At 61.0% G+C, this 18,518-nt stretch overlaps 1 protein-coding gene across 1 annotated transcript; it reads left to right on the top strand.

Moving 5' to 3' along the window:
• On the top strand, positions 423–10,979 carry DACT2 (dishevelled binding antagonist of beta catenin 2). Its single transcript, XM_018053483.1, is given in 5 exon segments — positions 423–659; positions 6,574–6,706; positions 7,816–8,079; positions 8,863–9,087; positions 9,090–10,979. Coding segments are annotated over 5 exon segments (2,151 nt in total). The 3' UTR covers positions 10,382–10,979.

The following is an 18,518-nucleotide window of genomic DNA, read 5'->3' as shown; positions in this document are numbered from 1 at the left end:
TTATAATGGTAACAATCCTACAATGCGAAACTATGCAGCAATTTGTTTTATAAAAACTTGCTTTTAATCTGAACAAAACGTCCCACCGCCTTCAGTCTATTTTCACACTTGCCCACCGCCCGCGCGGCGGCTCTTCCCTGAGACTCCCTCCGGGGTCCCCGCGCGTCCTCCGGAGCGCCCGGGAGCGCGCGGCCCAGGTGCCCAGGGCGCGGGCCCCCGCCGACGGGGCGGGCCCGGGGGCGGCCGCTGTGACCCTGGGGCGGGTGCAGACGCCGCCTCCGCGGCCACCGATAGGTCCCAGCCCGCCTCGGCGGCCCGCGGGCCGGGGGCGGGGAGCGGCGGCGGCGCGGAGGCGGCGCGCACGGCCGGGCGCTCCGGAGGCCGGGAGCGAGGCCGGGGCGGCTCGCGGGGCCGAGCGCGGGATGTGGGCGCCGGGCGGACCGCCGGGGCCCGCGGGCTGGGACCGCCGCCGGGTGGGCGCCAGGCTGCGCGCGGCGCTCGCGGGGCTGCACGAGCTGCGGGGGCTGCGCGCCAGGCAGCAGGCGCGCGTGTGGGGCGCGCTGGCCGGGCCGCCCCCGCCCGGGCCCGCCGCCCCCCGCGGCCCCCGCGCCCATGAGCTGCGGCTGGAGGCGGCGCTGGCGGCGCTGCAGGAGCAGCTGGTAAGGAGCGCGCGGGGCGCGGGGGGCGCGCGGGGCGCGCGCGGGGCGGGAGGCGGCCGATCGAAGGGCACCCTCGGCGGCCTTGGAGGACGCAGCTCGGTCCCAACGCAGACGGACGCAGAGGCTCCACAGATGCGGGTGCTGAGAGCTGAGCGGCCCGCCTGCGCCCTGGGGCTGCGCCCGGCTCTGCGTGTCGCCCGGGGCATACAGACTTTGAGGACGAGTTCCTGTGTGTTGGAGTTTCCCTCTTGCGCTGACAACGCATCAAATCGGTTTGCCCTGCGCGGGGGGGGGCGGGGGGGTGCTCCTTGGAATGCCTATTCCGGGCGCCAGTGTCTCCCTGCGGAGTGGGTCGGGGGACAGAGTGCCACGCGCCCCTCAGCTGGCCTGCGCCCAGGCTGAGCTCTGGGGTGCTGTCACTGTAACTAGACGTTGGGGGAAGTGTGGATCTGATGAGGCCTCTCCAACTTTAAAATGTAACCTGACCTACGAAAAGAGGTGTGTCCTCTGGACGGAGAGGCGGTGGGACCAAGCCTCCTGGGCCAGCAGCGGACTCCTCCACACGCGGGTTCCTTTTGTGCCATTGGGGACACTCAGCTCACTGCCCCGCTATTGATCTTCTGTGTGATTTCACTTCATGTATTGGCGTCAGCTGAAGAGAGTTTTTGCAGGGTTGCAGTACTTTTTTAATGAAAAATTAGAAGGCTTCCCTGGTGGCTCAGGCGGTAAAGAATCTGCCTGCAAGGCAGGAGACAGGATCGATCCCTGGTTCAGAAAGGTCCCCTGGAGAAGGGAATGGCTACCCACTCCAGTAATCTTGCCTGGAGAATTCCATGGACAGAGGAGCCTGGCGGGCTACAGTCCATGGGGTCAGGAGTAGTCAGACATGAGTGAGTGGGCTACAGTCCACAGAAAGACGCCTATTTGAGAACTGACTCTATTACGCCAAGTGGAAAGTCTTTTGACTGAGAAATTAAATCGGCCCTGTTTAAAGTTGCCGTCTGTACAAAGCAGGCTGGATGAAGCTGCCACGTTGCTGTCAGCTTAGCGCAGTCGTGTCGTGCCAGTGATTTGTGAGCTGCTTCTGGGTTAGAGCATCCGGAAGCCCAGGGTCTTGCGATGCTTCCCAGGACTCCTGCTGTCTCCCACACTATCTCCTGACGGTGCAGCCTCTCCTCCTGGGATTCCCCGGCTCCTCCATGGAGGGAAGGAGCCAGTTCCCAAGTGGGACTTTATAGGCTTTTCACCGCGCCCCCCCCCAATATGTAATCCAGTCAGAGCTGCAGGTGTAGGTTCTGTGTGTGTGTGTGTGCGCGCACCCAGACACAGCCTCCCTGGAGGAGGCACGCAAAAGCCTGCAGAGGTGCCTGACACTCGTGTGACGGGAAGGAGCTCCGGGGTGCTGCTGTGCATTGTTCTGTGGGGAGCAGCAGCACAGTTGATGATTAACCGAGCTCAAGTCATACACAGATCAGACTTGTGGGTTCTCAGCCTCTAATTACAAGTAGCCTTTTGGGAGAGAAGATCAAACCGGTTTTTTTGTTGTTTTTTTAATGTGGGGACCAGAAGGAACACGCACGCTTTGTCTTGAAACTTTATTCTTGGCACAGACTGTGTGCTCAGGAGAGGAGAAGAGTTGAGTGCGTGTGACATCAGCCCAGCGATTAACAGGCTCACGTCTCTCCTACAGGGAAAGCATCGGGAGTGATCCCCGTTCTGCAGTGAAGGGGCGATCACAGGGCCTTCGCACCCATCTCTATCTCACACTTAGGTAGCTCGCGGCTCAGGCAGGGCCCCCTGCCACCCACGCGGGGTTAGCCTGGGCAGGGCCGCCAGTCAGGTGTGAGGACAGGAAGAACTTTTATGGGACCCGCAGCAGCTGTGTCCGCAGATGTCCCGAGTGCAAATGAGCTTGAGCACCTGGGGGATTTACGCTGCCTTTAGGAACAGTCCCCACGCCAACACTTACCACAGGGAGCTGCGCCTTGTTAATTGCTGCAGCTGAAGTCACAGCAGGAGGCGCGAAGTAGGTGCTTAGTGAGTCTTTGTTGGATAAATAAACAAGCTGAGCTACCATTACTGCTGGTAGCAAAGGGGAAGAAGGGTTCAGTCTCTGCGTCCTAGACTTCCGAGCTCATGAAAGCCCCGTGACCTCCGACCCTGCCTCTGTGGCCAGCGCTGCGGTCAGCTGTCCGTCTTCCGGGGTTGTCCTTCCCTGAGACGAGGCTGCCCTTCCCATCTCTGTCAGGGTCAGGTTCCCAGAGGCCCTGATGAGAAGCCTTGGACGCCCCGGAGAGCCTGCAAGCTCCACGTCCCGCCAGGAGCCGCCAGCACGAGAGGGGCCCGGGGGCACGAGAAGGCAGGCCCTGGGCACCTGCCGGGACCCCGTGGGGAGTTTCCCGCTGGTCACGCTGCCCGGCCCGAGCAGCAGCAGCTCCTCCTCTCTGGCAGGCGCTGGCCTTTAGCAGGGGCTAGAGGCCTGACTGCCGTTGGAGCCGCGGCGTCTGGTGCTGTCCTTGGGCCGCTAGCACTTGCCCCCTGACCTCTCAGGGGACATGGACTGGCTCAAGGTCATGGGGAGGCACAGGGGCATCCACAGGCCGGGCAGGGCCCCCTTGTGCGGCGCCGGTGCCCGTGGTCCCCGAGGCTCACCGGGGACGCTGGCCTCCCGAGGGCCTCTCCCGCAGCCGGATGGGGCTCTCGCGGCGCCGCGGGGCTGGTGCCCGGGCTGCTGCCTGTGTGTGTGTCTGGGTTTCGGGGAGAGGGTGGCGGTGTCCTAGATGCCGTCTCTGTACCCCGAATGTGGGGACATCCGCCTCCGAATCTGCCGCAGAGCTATGAGAGGTCCAGAAAGCCGGGTTGCAGATGGGAGCGGGCGGGCCAAACTAGAGGAAATGGGATCCACCTCTGCAGCCTGTGAAGTCAACAGTTCGAAGACGGGGCTAAGCCAGACGTCTGGTTGTAACGGCATGCCCTGGGGAGAAGTTCTCAAGCGTTCGTGGTCACAGAAAGTTGGTCCCTGGGGAGCTTGTCAAAGTGCAGGCTCCCAGGTGCGCCCTAGTCTCAGTTAATTGGTGTGGCAGGGAGCTTGGGGGTCTAAACGGAGGCCCCCGGGGGCTCCTGCCCCTGGGAACCCTGCTGTCTCTCCTTCACAGCAGACCCTCGCCCCTCACGAGGTTTGGGGGACTCAGACAGGACGTGCTTCCCGACTGTGAGCCAGAAGGCCTGCGGTGCATCGGGGGCGCGGGGACAGCGCGGCTCGCTGCTCTGGAGGGAGCCCGTGCGGCACGGCCGTCGTGTTTACTCCATGGTGACATTTCTGCCTCGGGCCTGCCTCTGCGGAAATGCAGGCGAGCGCAGGAATGCTGGGCGCCCGGCTCCGCAGCAGACCATGCTCTATGCGGCTCCCCCAGGAACCTCTGACTTAGCACAGCCTTAGAGCCCACGGAGGAGCTGATGAAAAGCAGAGACACAGCTCCCCATGGAGGACGGTGTGCGTCGGGGTGAGACGCCCTATCGCCCTGCGGCGGGGTCCTGGGGGCACGGTCATTCCCTGGAAGGTACTAGGGCCTTTCGACATTAAACAGGAACCGCCAGCCACAGGCCAGGCCAGGCACATGGTAATCGCAGAGCATTTATTCCGGCACAAACAGGCCAGGGTCAGTTTTGGTAGGGGGATGGGGCTGGAGAGGGAGGAAAAAGCCAGAGGGGGCCTCTTTCAGAAGGAAGGGGCTCGTGGCTGGGGAGGGAGGCGATCTCATTGACGCGTTTAAACTCCTGCAGTAAAAACTCCCTTTGTTTGAATCTAAGTGATTCTCCTTGGCTGGAGCCTGTCCTGGAGCCCGCCCCCAGCTCTCGGGTCAGGCGTCCACCTGGGGAGGGTTTCCCTCTGTGAGAACGTTCAGGGACGAAGGTGGCCAGGCAGTCTCGGTGGTGCTGAGTGTGTAAGACGTGAATAAACTCGGGACTGCCTTTCACAGCGTTACATTTACAGACACTGTTCCACGAGGCTGGAGACTGTCTTGCTGCAAAACATGGGGGTTGTTCTGAGACCCCTGCATCGGGTCCTGAGGAAAGTGGATTTGGACCGGGTGGGTCCACCCACCGGGCGCCGGGCTCTCGGCCCCTAACCCAGAGCAGTGTGCCGACGGCATTGTCCCGTGAGGATCAGAAGCTGCTGCCACCTGCCCCCTCTGGGACTGGCTTCTCGTATTATTGAAATTGCTGAAGTAATTACTCATTTCCTATATAATAAACAGAAATACAATTAATCACCTTCTTAAACAGGAAGACCTATATAATTACACTCACTAATTATTGGCCTTGAACTTCATTGCTAATCTAAACAAGAGATTTAGGCAGTGAGCCTCGACAGCAGGGCGAAGTCTTATCACTAAAGGAGGGGCGTCAGCGTTTGTGAAACATGGGTGCTGTTTCACGCACATGTGACTCACGTGTGTGCACGCGTGTGGGCGTGTATGGTGAGCATTAACCACATACATGTGTGTTACATGATACGTACACGCATGTAGTTAACACAGTCACACATGTTACAGCCGGGGCAGCCGAGGCCTGGAGCGGGACAGAGCCGGGAGGTGGGCCCTGAGACCCGAGGAGGCTGGGCAGCGCAGGCTGCGCCCGCCCCGGCGCCAGGCATCCCCTCCTGCAGGCCTGTCCCGCTCCCCAGAGCCCTGCAGGACTGTCCTCAGGGTCTCCTGTGCAAGCCGTGTGTGTGTGAGTCACTCATGTCATGGTCCACGTGCGGGCTGGAAAAGAATTTCCAGACGTGAGGCAGAATGAGAGGAGAATGGAGTTTATTAGTGTGGGAGACGCTGTTAGAACAGCGGGGCGGCTCAAGGGAGGGCTGACCCTGAACAGGGTCCCTGGTGCATCTTTATGCCCAGGGTGCCAGGCGCGGGACGGGGCCAGGCGCGGGACAAGGCCAGGCTGGGACGGGGCCTTGCAGGTTGTGTGCTGATCGGATCAGGCAGGTGCCCTGGGTGTAGGGGGGGAGGCAAAGGCCTTCTCCCTGTGGGGTGGGAGGGGAGACAGGTCATGCTGCTCTGGAGGACCTGAGGTTTGTTACAGGTCACGGCACGGGGGAGGGAAGGACGATAAGGGCCTGGTTTGTTCTCCGCCTCCGTTCCAAGAGCCTGCTTGTTCACTCTGCTCTTTGACTCTTGGGACACCACAACTCAGTTGTGTCCAGCTCTTTGTGGCCCCAGGGGCTGTTGCCTGCCAGGCTTGTCTGTCCATGGGATTCTCCAGGCAAGAATACTGGAGTGGTCGCCATTCCCTTCTCCAGGGGATCCTCCCGACCCAGGGATTGAACGCTGGTCTCCTGCGTTGCAGGCGATTTTTTACCGTCTGAGCCACCTGGGAGACACATCTGCGCCCTGTAGGCTAAAGCTCTGCAGAAGGCGGGGCCCTTTTTCTCTCCTGGGGACGCTCCTGTCCCCCCGCAGAGCTGAAAGCCCAGTCCCCCCGGTGCCACAGACGGGCCACCGTGAAGGGACGTGGTGGCACAGGCGCCAGACGCAGGGTCCACGGGGCGCGAGCCCGGGGCAACGGGCTCTTGCAGAGATGGAAGGACCTTGAATACCCTCGGTGGCTCCTGCTGGAGGCGGGGACCTCGGGCTGGTTTGGATCCCAGTCCCGCTCTCATAAGCTGCGTTACCCTGTCTCCTTATAGAGGAAGATGCCTAAGTGACCATCGCTGATTCCAGCGTCTGTACCTGGGAAGAGGAGCCGGCAGGAGGGCCGGGAGGCCATGTGTGGGGTGGAGCTCGGGGCTGCAGGCTGGGGTTTGCCGGGGGATCGGGGAGGTTGCCGCATGTGAGGTGGCTGCACGGAGTGCCCCAGCCTCCTGGTCTGTACTCAGAACGGCCCTGTGCCCCCCTCTGCCCCTTCCTAGGACCGCTTGAGACGCCAGGACGTCGGCCTGCAGACGCACCTGGACCAGCTGGACCGTCAGATCAGCGCACTGCAGCTGGACGTGCGCAGGGGCCCTGGCGAAGCCGCGGACAGCGACAGCAGGCCCAGCTCGGGTACGACCGGCCAGCGAGCCCACCGCTGCTCGGGCCCCTGGGTCAGGAGCCACCGCCGCGCCCGACAGTGCGCGTCACGGAAGGATCCGAATACTTTCAATGCTTGTATTTAAGTGCGATTGGGAAGAAAGGGGGGCTTCCCAAGGGGTGCTGGTGGTAAGGAACCTGCCTGCCCATGCAGGAGACACGAGAGAGGCAGGGTTCGATCCCTGGGCCGGGAAGATCCCCTGGAGGAGGGCGCGGCAACCCCCTCCAGTATTCTGGCCTGGAGAAGCCCGTGGACCGAGGAGCCTGGTGCGCCACAGTCCCTGGGGTCGCACAGAGTCGGGCAGGACTGAGCGACTCAGCGCTCACAGGGAAAAAAGGGAGTGTGCTGTATACACTGTTTGGTTGGGAAAATGCTGCTTTGAGGGGAAGAAGCCGCGTGAGTTTCTCTCCTCTCTCTGGGCCGAGGCACGTTCTGGGCTGTGTCTGGGTGGAGCCGGTGTGGAGGCTTTTGTGTGACATCAGGACGAGTTTTGAGGCCGTGGGTTCATGCAGCCTAAGGGCAGAACTGCGCCCTCCCCGCGGCTCCCTGTGTCGAGCTCGTTCAGGGCCACACAGCGATGGTTGGCATCGTTCTGACCGACACAGTCCTGGGCACCCGGCTTCCTCTCGAGGTTCCAGGCTCAGACAGCAGCTCAGACAGCAAACCCGGGAGACTAGCGTCTCCCCGAGGACAGTGCTCTCTGCCGCGTCTGTCTGTCTGTTTGCAAGATCCTGTCACGCCTGTAGCAGGGCCGGGCAGGGGCGTCCCTGAACGCAGCCCCTTTGCTGGTTGATGCCTCAAATGGAGTTTGAGGGGCTCAAGGAGGGAGGGGAAAGGAGGGTCCCACTCCCGGGGCCAGACGCCAGACGCCAGTGGGGGAGTGAGCCGGTCGCCCCAGAGAGGGGTGAGCAGGTGGTGAGCGGGGGTGTGGGTGAGGGCAGAGGGCCTGCTGACCCCCCGGGAGGGGGAGGAGGCAGCGGGGGTCCTGGGCATCCCCGCCCCAGGCACCCCCCTGCCAAGCCCCACGGGCCCCTCGCACGGGGCTCCCTGGGCCGCACTGAGCACCTGTACCCCCCGCCAGGCTTCTACGAGCTGAGCGACGGCGGCTCCTGCTCCCTGTCCACCTCCTGCACATCTGTGTGCAGCGATCACGTGTCCTGCTCCCTGGGCACCTTGCTGCCCGCCGCCCCCAAGGCCAGGCCTGGCTCAGGGGACTGCCGGCCCCGGTCAGCTGACGAGACCGCCGTGTGTGGGGTCCCCCTGCCCGTGTGGGGGCCCCCGGCCAGCGAGGAGGGGCCAGGCCAGCTACTGCAGGAGGAACCCCGGCCCCGGCCGGTGTCCACAGGTGAGGAGAGCCGGGCAGTGGGGGGCCCGCCGGGCCCTCGAGCCCCGCCCCCCGAGGAGGTGGGGTCGGCCCCAAGCTCACATCCCGGTGGGGCCAGCCCTGACCTGCCAAGCACAGAACAGGGAGCCCTCTGCTTGTGGTGGGCGGGGGGTCCACCCCAACAGGGGCTGCTCCAGGGTTTCCATGGGCTTTTGGATGGACGGAGGACCCAAAGGCCCGCTTCTGTTCATCGTAGCAGGGCTGTGGTGATGAGAAGCACGTCTTCTTATTTAAAACGAGCATCCTTCCATAGCCGTCCGTGGCCCACCTGGGACCAGGATGGAGCAGAGCTGGGCACGGACGGGCGTGGAGAGAGCTCAGCTCCCCCGTGGCTCCCCCGCCCCGGCCCACAGATGGTCCCCACACTCCCCGTCCCTCAGGCGGTCCCAAAGAGCAGCACCTCACTCCCGGTGCTGGACCTGAGCCAGCAGATGGTGGGCGCGTCTGCAGACGTCTCAGGGACGGTCTGCCCCGTGGCCTTGTCTCCGACCCCCCTTCTCTCTGCGTCCTCGGCACCTTTGCCGCGCGAGGGCAGAAACTGGGCATCAGGGTCTCGGCCTCGCCCCGCCCCGGCTGTGGCTGGAGTGGCCCAGGTGGTGGACGCGCGGCGGCTGCCCACATGTCCAGACGCTGCGTGTGCGGGGCTGGGGTCGTCCTGCCTCAGCTGGGCGGGGGACGCTTCCTGTCCCAGGGCGGCGCCTGCATCTTCCCTCGTTGACACCTCCCTCTTTTCCTCCTTCCCAGGTGACCTTGAAAGGATCCTGCCGGCCGACGTGGGGCTGCAGAAAGCCGGGGCACACCCCATGGCCGCTCCCTTCCTCTGCCACGGGGTGGACCCCAAGTACCAGTGCGACCTGGTGTCCCGGGGTGGCCGGGAGGTGTATCCCTACCCCAGCCCGCTGCACGCCGTGGCCCTGCAGAGCCCGCTGTTCGCTCTGGCCAGGGAGACGCCGCAGAGCGAGGGCTGCGCGCCCCCCGCCCGCCCCCCGCCAGCCCCGCAGGCCCCAGCCCCGTGCGTTCTGGGCTGGCCTTTGAGGCTGGCCCACCTGCGGCCTACATTGAGCGGCTGCTGCAGCTGCGGGCCCGTGGGAGTGCACGGGGGCCCCCCAGAGGGGAGGCGTCCCCAGCCCCGCCACAGCTCGGTGCCCGGAAGGTGGACGGTGAAGGTGGCCTGGAGAAGCCGGCCTGCACCCCCAGGGCAGTGGTGAGCGGGGCCGCCGGTGGGGACGGCCTCGCCCAGCCAGCACCCACGCCCTCTGTGGGTGCCCCACGCCCCAGCAGCCATCCCGAGGGGGGACGTGGCCCATGTCACGGCCATACACACGGGGAGGCCCGTCCAGACGCCCCCCAGCTGGCCTGTGGCCGGGCCCCAGCTCCCCGCTGCCCCACTCGGCCGTTGGCGCTCACTGGCTGGCCGGGCGGAGGCAGGTGGCCAAGTGGGCGCGTGGACGGACACTGTGCCCACCCCCGCCTGGTCCCCAGTGGAGCTTACCCCACGGGGCCCCCCAAGACCAAGCCTGTGATGGTCAGGAGGGGGCCCAGTGACAAGACGCCGGGGCCTGAGAGGCCACAGCTGCATTGGGGCGCCCTTGGGGTCCCCCGGCCACCCCCAGAGTTGGGAGGCGCTCCCCAGAGGCCCACACTGGCCACAGAGGCGCCCGGCCGGTCCTGCTCTGAGTCCAGCCTGTACCCCGTGTCCTTCTTCGTGCCCCTGCTGGTGGCGCGGCGGGAGGGCCACCGGGCGTCAGCCCAGGCCTTGTTCCCCTGGGAAGCCGCGCCGCTAGGGGCGCCCGGGGGGGCGGCACGGAAGAGGCAGCGCCGGTGGCAGTCCTCGGTGGAGATCTCAGCCCGGGCGCGCCCGGACCCCAGCCTGGGGCCCCACAGACCTGCAGCCCGGAGAGGGGGCGTCCCACGGCCTGTGTTCGCCAGGCCCAGGCCCCCGCCGGCCCGGCAAGTTGCCCGCGCCCGCAGCGCATCAGATGGCTCGGAACGCTCGGCTGACTGCGCCTCGCTGCTCCTCTCCACCGCGGCCGAAAGCAGCGGGGACGAGGCCAGCGACCACACCGCCAGCCGCTTCGGGGACGCCGAGTCCAGCGGCAGCGACTCTGGGGGCGGCGGGCGGCCGGGCCAGCGGGCCCGCGCCAGCTCCAGGCTGGCCCTGCCCCCGGTGCCCAGGCTGTGCCGCGTCAAGGCCTCCAAGGCCCTCAAGAGGAAGATCCGCAGGTTCCAGCCGGCCGCCCTGAAAGTCATGACCATGGTGTGAGGGGCGGGCCCGCCAGCAGAGGGGCCTCAGCCAAGGACAAGCCCAGCCTCGCTCGGGGCTTGGTGTTCGGGCCACCATCTGACACCTCTGCTTGGTCCCACCCAGAAGCCGCCCCTTGACAGGGGTCCCCTCAGAGGAGCTGCCAGGGTGTCTCTGGGCGTGCCGCCCCCGGGTTAGGCTGTGACGCTGGCGTGTCGCCTATGGGGCCCCGTGGACGTCTCCAGGACTCCAGGGTTGCAGGCCTGACGTCCTGCCTCCCGGGCCCTGTTCCCCGAGCCTGGGATGGGTGCCCTCGGTCCTGTGCGCGTCGGGGGCGGGCGGTGTCCCCGACGGCTGCAGCACTGGGCTCGAGAAGCGGGGTTGGGTATGAGTCCTTGTCAAATGCTCCAGGTGAATAAACACCCGAAATACCGTTGTCTTTGCAAGTCAAGTCTGTCCCCGTAGCCTCCCCTGCCAGGGACGTAGCTGGTGGTCAGCAAACCCTCGTCCTTCCCGCCGTGAGGACGCCCTCTCACCCTGGGAGGAGAATGCGCTTCATGTGAGTCCACGCCACAGTCTTTCCAACACTCGTGTGTTGAGCATAAAAGTGCTTTTGAAATGAAACCCTTGAATGTGGTGTTTATTTTTCAAAGGAAATTTCCCTCAGCTTTTCCAGAAGGTGGGATTTTCAGGGAATCTGCTTGCTGAGAGCATCTTCAGTTCGTAGAGCACTTTGCCCTGAATTTTTCCAGGCTGCTTCTGTGGCTGGGAGGCAGAGAGAAGGCCTGGGGGGAAGGGGCGTCCCCCACCCCCGGGAAGCCTCAGAGGGTCTGGGCTCCGTCAGCCCCTCCTGGGCTAAATGCACAGATTGGCGGAAACTTTTGAAGGCAGACAACGAGAAAGCAAGCTGAAATAGTAGATTTTATACTAGACAGTAGATAGCCATGAACAAACAGTCTCAAGAGGCGCTCTTTGGAGATTAACATTTTAGAATAAAGTTCACCTGTTCAGACTGGGTGGTTTCCAGAGGTGAGGGCGGAACAGAGAGACTGCTTTCTGCACAGCCTCTGAAACACCGCTGTTTCCAAGGGCCAGGCACAGACGTCGATACCCAGGCCTCCACTGAGTCTGGATAGAATTCCCATGTGGGCCTCATGGAATCCACTTGAAGGGGTCTTCCTAAGCTTTTTCTAAAACTGTGTTGATATTTGGAGGAAGAAGCCAAACCTACCAGTTACGGGTTTTTGGTTAAAGGTTGTACACGGGACAGGCACTTCCCTGGGGGCTCAGCTGGTAAAGAGTCTGCCTGCTGTGCAGCAGACCCGGGTTTGATCCCTGAGTCGGGAAGATCCCCTGGAAAAGGGACAGGCTACCCACTCCAGTATTCATGGACTTGCCTGGTGGCTCAGATGGTAAAGAATCCACCCGCAATGCAGGAGACCTGGGTTCGATCCCTGGGTTGGGAAGATCCCCCCTGGAGGAGAGCGTACTCTTGCCTGGAGAATCCCGTGGACAGAGGAGCCTGGCAGGCTACAGTCCATGGGGTCACGAAGGGTCGGACAGGTCCGAGTGGCCACAGTACAGCTCACATTCTCTTCAATGGTCTAATTCTCATCCATGTGGCCTGAGAAGGTGGGGGTCCTGTGAGAGGACCCAGGGGCTGAGAGGCCAGCCCTGCCCCAGTCCTCACAGTGTCCACAGCCTGCGCCCCTCGCTGAGCACCCTGGAGAAGCGGCTGTGAAGCCCGCTTCGCAGAGCGTGTCCTGCTGTGTGACGTCCTCGCTCGCATCAGGCAGAGCTGCTCCCAGTTCAGGGGCTGCAGCGCCGCGTTTGCAACCTGCAGACGTCCTTTGTTGTCATCAGGAACTCTGTCCTTGCTTCACAGAGAGCCCCCGGGCTCTGTCTCTGGCTAAGGTCTTGCAGGGTCAGTGCAGGAGGGGTGCAGTGGGCGTCCTGACAGAGTTTCTCTTTCTTGGAAGCCGGGCTGTTTCCTCATGATTCAGCCTCTGAAGTCAGCCAGACAGGAATGCGTCCCCACCCAGATGATGCTGGGCCTGTCTGAGCAACCAGCAATCAACTGTGCCAAAACCCAGCAAAGTAACCCTGCTGACGGACCAACCGGTGATCCAACCATGCCAGTTAACCGGCAAAGTCACCATGCCGCCCAACCAACCAGCCATCAACCATGCCAGTTAACCAGCAAAGTCACCATGCCAACCGACCAACCAGCCATCAACCATGCCAGTTAACCAGCACAATCACCATGCCACCCAACCAACCAGCGATCCAACCATGCCAGTTAACTAGCAAAGTCACCATGCCACCCAACCAACCAGGCATCAACCATGCCAATTAACCAGCAAAGTAACCATGCCAACCGACCAACCAGCCATCAACCATGTCAATTAACCAGCAAAGTAACCATGCCAACCAACCAACCAGTCATCAACCATGCCAATTAACTGGCAAAGTAACCATACCAACCAACCAACCAATCAGCATCAACCATGCCAGTTAACCAGCAAAGTCACCATGCCGCCCAACCAACCAGCGATCCAACTGTGCCAGTTAACTAGCAAAGTCACCATGCCACCCAACCAACCAGCCATCAACCATGCCAATTAACCAGCAAAGTAACCATGCCAACCGACCAACCAGCCATCAACCATGCCAGTTAACCAGCACAGTCACCATGCCACCCAACCAACCAGCGATCCAACCGTGCCAGTTAACTAGCAAAGTCACCATGCCACCCAACCAACCAGGCATCAACCATGCCAATTAACCGGCAAAGTAACCATGCCAACCGACCAACCAGCCATCAACCATGCCAATTAACCGGCCAAGTAACCATGCCAACCGACCAACCAGCCATCAACCATGCCAGTTAACCGGCAAAGTAACCATGCCGCCCAACCAACCAGCCATCAACCATGCCAGTTAACCAGCAAAGTCACCATGCCACCCAACCAACCAGCGATCCAACTGTGCCAGTTAACTAGCAAAGTCACCATGCCACCCAACCAACCAGCCATCAACCATGCCAATTAACCAGCAAAGTAACCATGCCAACCGACCAACCAGTCATCAACCATGCCAATTAACTGGCAAAGTAACCATACCAACCAACCAACCAATCAGCATCAACCATGCCAGTTAACCAGCAAAGTCACCATGCCGCCCAACCAACCAGCGATCCAACTGTGCCAGTTAACTAGCAAAGTCACCATGCCACCCAACCAACCAGCCATCAACCATGCCAATTAACCAGCAAAGTAACCATGCCAACCGACCAACCAGCCATCAACCATGCCAGTTAACCAGCACAGTCACCATGCCACCCAACCAACCAGCGATCCAACCGTGCCAGTTAACTAGCAAAGTCACCATGCCACCCAACCAACCAGCCATCAACCATGCCAATTAACCGGCAAAGTAACCATGCCAACCGACCAACCAGCCATCAACCATGCCAATTAACCGGCAAAGTAACCATGCCAACCGACCAACCAGCCATCAACCATGCCAGTTAACTGGCAAAGTAACCATGCCGCCCAACCAACCAGCCATCAACCATGCCAGTTAACCAGCAAAGTAACCATGCCACCCAACCAACCAGCCATCAACCATGCCAGTTAACCAGCAAAGTAACCATGCCGCCCAACCAACCAGCGATCCAACTGTGCCAGTTAACTAGCAAAGTCACCATGCCACCCAACCAACCAGCCATCAACCATGCCAGTTAACCAGCAAAGTAACCATGCCGCCCAACCAACCAGCGATCCAACTGTGCCAGTTAACCAGCAAAGTCACCATGCTGCCCAACCAACCAGTCATCAACCATGCCAGTTAACCAGCAAAGTCACCATGCCACCCACCCAACCAGCGATCCAACCATGCCAATTAATCAGCAAAGTAACCATACCAACCAACCAACCAGTGATCAACTGTGCCAATTAACTGGCAGAGTAACCATGCTGACTGACCAACCAGCCATCAACCATGCCAATTAACAACAAAGTAACCATGCCAACCAACCAACCGGTGATCCAACCATGCCAATTAACCGGCAAAGTCACCATGCTGACCAACCAACCGGTGATCCAACCGTGCCAACAGCCTGTCCCCTGGACAGCCCAGGAGGTCACGGTCGCAGAGGAGGCTATGGCCGGGTAAAGAGCAGATGGAGGGCCAGACAGACAGCAGATCAGACAGACAGACAGCAAGGGTCTCTGGCCCCCGGGAGCAGCACAGGCAGGCTGGCAAGTGCTGTGGGGAGGGCTCTGTGGGAAATCTCTAAAGGCACAGAATCAAAGTTGAGAACATCAGCGGCAGAAGGCAGAGCCTGCCTCCAGCCCAGAGGCGCCAGAAACTCAGAGAAGAAAGATACTCAGGGAAGGCAGAAGGTCGAGGGCAGAGTGTGCCGAAACAGAGATTAACTGAGACACTCCATTCATTTGCCTGAATAATCTGTGTTTTTAGCATGTTTTTCCTCTGAACAGATATGGTCGTAACTGCTCAGGACAAAGGGAAGACAAAGCAGGAAGCTGCTCTGGGCTGAAGGTGGCCTGTGACGGGGAGGGCGGAGGATTACTCGACGATGGGGGTCCTTCCAGTGCATTTGAAGGTGGGTGAGCTATTTCCCCATCCCTGAACCCAAAGAGAAAAGAGAGAGAGAGATTTACTCTCTGACTTTTGAGATCATTAGGAAGCATTTGTAATTTCCAGCATGAGTGAAGTACAAATATTTTAGCAAGAAAGTGAATCTAAGAGGATAAACTAGGTCTTTAAGCATCGAAGTCAAACCAAGATAGAAATTAGATAACAGCTAGTTCATAAAAATTAGAAAAAACATGTAATCATATCAGAGAAGATGCCTCAGCCATTTTATCAAACCGCCTTGTTTGATTTAAGGAAACAGAAGGGTTTTCTCCTATTACCACCTGAATGTGCATGTCCCTGGGTTCCTGCACTGATGCCCTGACCTCCCATGGGATGGCGTTAGAGGGGCTCCTGGGGATGGACTGGAAGAGACGAGTCCTGGGCAGGGGGGGGGGGGGTCCCTGGGGGACTGCCCACGTGGGAAGAGCTCACGCGGGCGGTGCCGTACAGATCCAGAATAAACCTGCGCCCACGAGCAGTGCCATCTCAGAATCCCTGTAGTTCAAACCCCAAGAGGGGGTGGCTCCACACCCACAGCCCGTCAGCACTCACAGAGCGGGAGGGGGAAGAGCTGAGCGAGAGAGCACAGAGGACTGCAGGGGGGAGAGACTCGCCCCTGCATACTTCTCGTACAACCAGGGGGCGGCTGGGCGGCCACCCAGAGCCTGTCTTCACCGCTCCCTGCACTCAGGCCCGTTCACCAAGCCCCTGCTGTTTACAGGAACCGCACCAGCTGCCAGGGGTAGGGTACAGAAACCCAGGGCGCCGGTTTTGGGGAAGCTTTGTCCACTTGGAGGAAGTATGCAGCCAGCAAGGACGGCCTGCTGCCGCTGCAGCTCAGCAGCTCAGCCGTGTCCGGCTGCGACCCCACGGGCTGCAGCACGCCAGCTTCCCTGACCCGAACTCTCTCCCAGAGCTTGTTCAAACTCATGTCCATCGAGTTGGTGATGCCATCCAGCCATCTCATCCTCTGCCGTCCCCTTCTCCTCCTGCCCTCAATCTTTCCCAGCATCAGGCTCTTTTCCAATGAGTCAGCTCTTAGCATCAGGTGGCCAAAGTATTGGAGCTTCAGCTTCAGCATCCGTCTTTGCAATGAGTAGTCAGGACTGATTTCCTTTAGGACTGACTGGTTGGATCTCCTTGCAGTCCAAGGGACTCTCAAGAGTCTTCTTAAGGACGACCTAGCAGCCCCTGAAGAGGTCAGTGCCAGGCACTGGGGCCCAAAGGAACAGTGTTTGGACCCCACGTGGGCAGCAGTTAGAGCTTTAGCTGGGAGGAGTGGAAGCTGTGCTGGGCTGAGGGGAGATGGGGGTGGTGGGGAGGGAGCCCACAGCCGAGCAGGCATGCGGAGCTGGGGTGGGAGGGAGGCTGAGTGGGTCCAGCGGGGTGCTCCCGGGGAGTCCAGACCTCGTCCTGGGCGTGGGAGTCCTCGAGGCGTGGGAGTAAGAGAAGACTGCCCCAGGCGGGGCCTGTCCGCGCAGGGCTGCTGCAGCCATGGGTCAGCCACCATCAGAGCCAGCGTCAACAGTGTCCAGCAGAGGCTGGGCAGACGGGTGGGGGAGCTTCCTGTGGGAAGAGGGCAGGAGTGCTGGAGGCCGAGGGGGCGCTGCAGGGGTCAGCAGAAGTGGGGGTCCCGTGAGCCTGGGAGGGCGCACTCAGGGTCCTCCAGTTGGCCCTGAGCTCGGAGCAGGACAGGAAGTGGGCAGCTGTCTGCTGCAGGTCAGTCCTGCCAGGTCGGGGCGGCCCCTCACAGCCCGCCCCCAGCAGCCCCGTTGTGGACGGTCACCGCAGACAGCGACCCGACATCCTGCAGGCCTGCCTCGGGCTGCTTCCTGGGATGTTTGCTGCAGATGAGCAGGAGGGTTTCTTCCTGGCAGGTGGGCGCTGGCTGAGCCTCCAACCCCGTGTTCACGGGAGGTCTGGCCACTGACCGGTGTGTATTCAGGCTCTCAGATGCCAGGAGGACTTGCTAGGCTTGTGTCTGGAGAGGCCTGTGACCACCTGTGCGGAGGTGGGTCTGAGAAGTGTCAGGAGGTCTGTCCCTGTCCAGGCGGGAGGTGCTGAGGAGGGGTGTGCTTGAGGCCAGACATGCAGCTCATGGCCATTCTGTGGTTTGGGGGCGCAGTCCCCTGCAGAAGACACCCCCGAGCAGTAGTGACTCAGCCTCCAAAGGCGACTGAAGCACTTTCACAATGTCATTCCCTTACCCCAGCAAGAAGTGAGAATTTTCACTGAAACAAGGATACGGTCTTATCTCTAAGAAGAACGTCCCTATAGAAACAAGAACTCCTGACCAATATGTTTATTACCATGTTCACATTTCATTTCCCTTTTATTATTTCATTCCCTTTTATTTCCCTTTTTATGTTTCTCTCAGCCGTGATCTCCTAACCAAGGATAAAGCCCCTGGCACACGAAGCAGCAAGTCATTAGCCCCCGTGCACTTTGGAGAAGGAAACGGCACCCCACTGCAGCGCTCTTGCCTGGAGAATCCCAGGGACGGGGGAGCCTGGTGGGCTGCTGTCTCTGGGGTCGCACAGAGTCAGACACGACTGAAGCGACTTAGCAGCAGCAGCAGCAGCTGTGATCTCCTAACCAAGGATAAAGCCCCTGGCACACGAAGCAGCAAGTCATTAGCCCCCGTGCACTTTGGCTTCGTTTTCCTTAACCGTCTTCCTCCATCTCCATGCCGTAGTCCCATCAGACACCGCTGGACGGGTTTTCACACCACTGGCCGGATGATGCACACAGCCTGGAGTCTCAGATTGGTCTCTGTGACACTCACCACCTCCTGGGTGGCCTGTGTGGGGGGGACAGCCATGGTGTCGGTCGGGGCCCTCCCTGCGGCCTCCCCTCCAGCAGGCTTGTGCCCACTGCACGCGCTGGTTTGCGTCTCCTATGGAGAAGGAAGAGGAGCCTGGAGGCCAGCTCAGCAGGGCTGCTGGACCACAGGGAGGAAGCCTCTTCCTCTGCCACCCCCCAACCAAGGAAAGTCCGTAGGCTGTCTGCGACGGATAAAGTCATTTCTAATCCCCAGGGACACTGAACAGACTGCATCAGGGGGCTTGTTGAAGCACTAAGTGCTCAGGGATGCGCAGAGGCCTAGCGAGGATTTCCGCCCCAGCTTGAGCAGGTCGGGAACCTACAGACAACCCGGGCGCTCCCACTGCGTTCATCTTGGCAAGCACTTAGGATGGTGGCTCTCTGAGCCACAGCTAGAGAACAGCTTGTCATCAGCTGGAAAGCGCTTGCTCCCTGCCATTTGCTCGGCACCTGTATGGTCCTAACAGTCCTGAAGAGCACACCTTCCCCTCCTCGACAACACCCAGAGTTCACATGTCTCCAGACTGTCTCCCTGGGTCTCCGAGATCAAGCCTCGGAGCGGCCCAGCACCGTGGCAGCTTCTTCCAGAGCAGGTTGGTGTTTGATGACCAGACAAGCTGCTGAGAAATCGTCAAACACAGAGTCTCACTTTGGGGCGTTGACAAGGACGGCC

This window comes from Capra hircus, chromosome 9 (assembly GCF_001704415.2).
Source record: "Capra hircus breed San Clemente chromosome 9, ASM170441v1, whole genome shotgun sequence".
Classification (NCBI taxonomy): domain Eukaryota; kingdom Metazoa; phylum Chordata; class Mammalia; order Artiodactyla; family Bovidae; genus Capra; species Capra hircus.
Note: the sequence above shows the minus strand (reverse complement) of the source record. Positions and strands in the feature narration are given on the sequence as shown.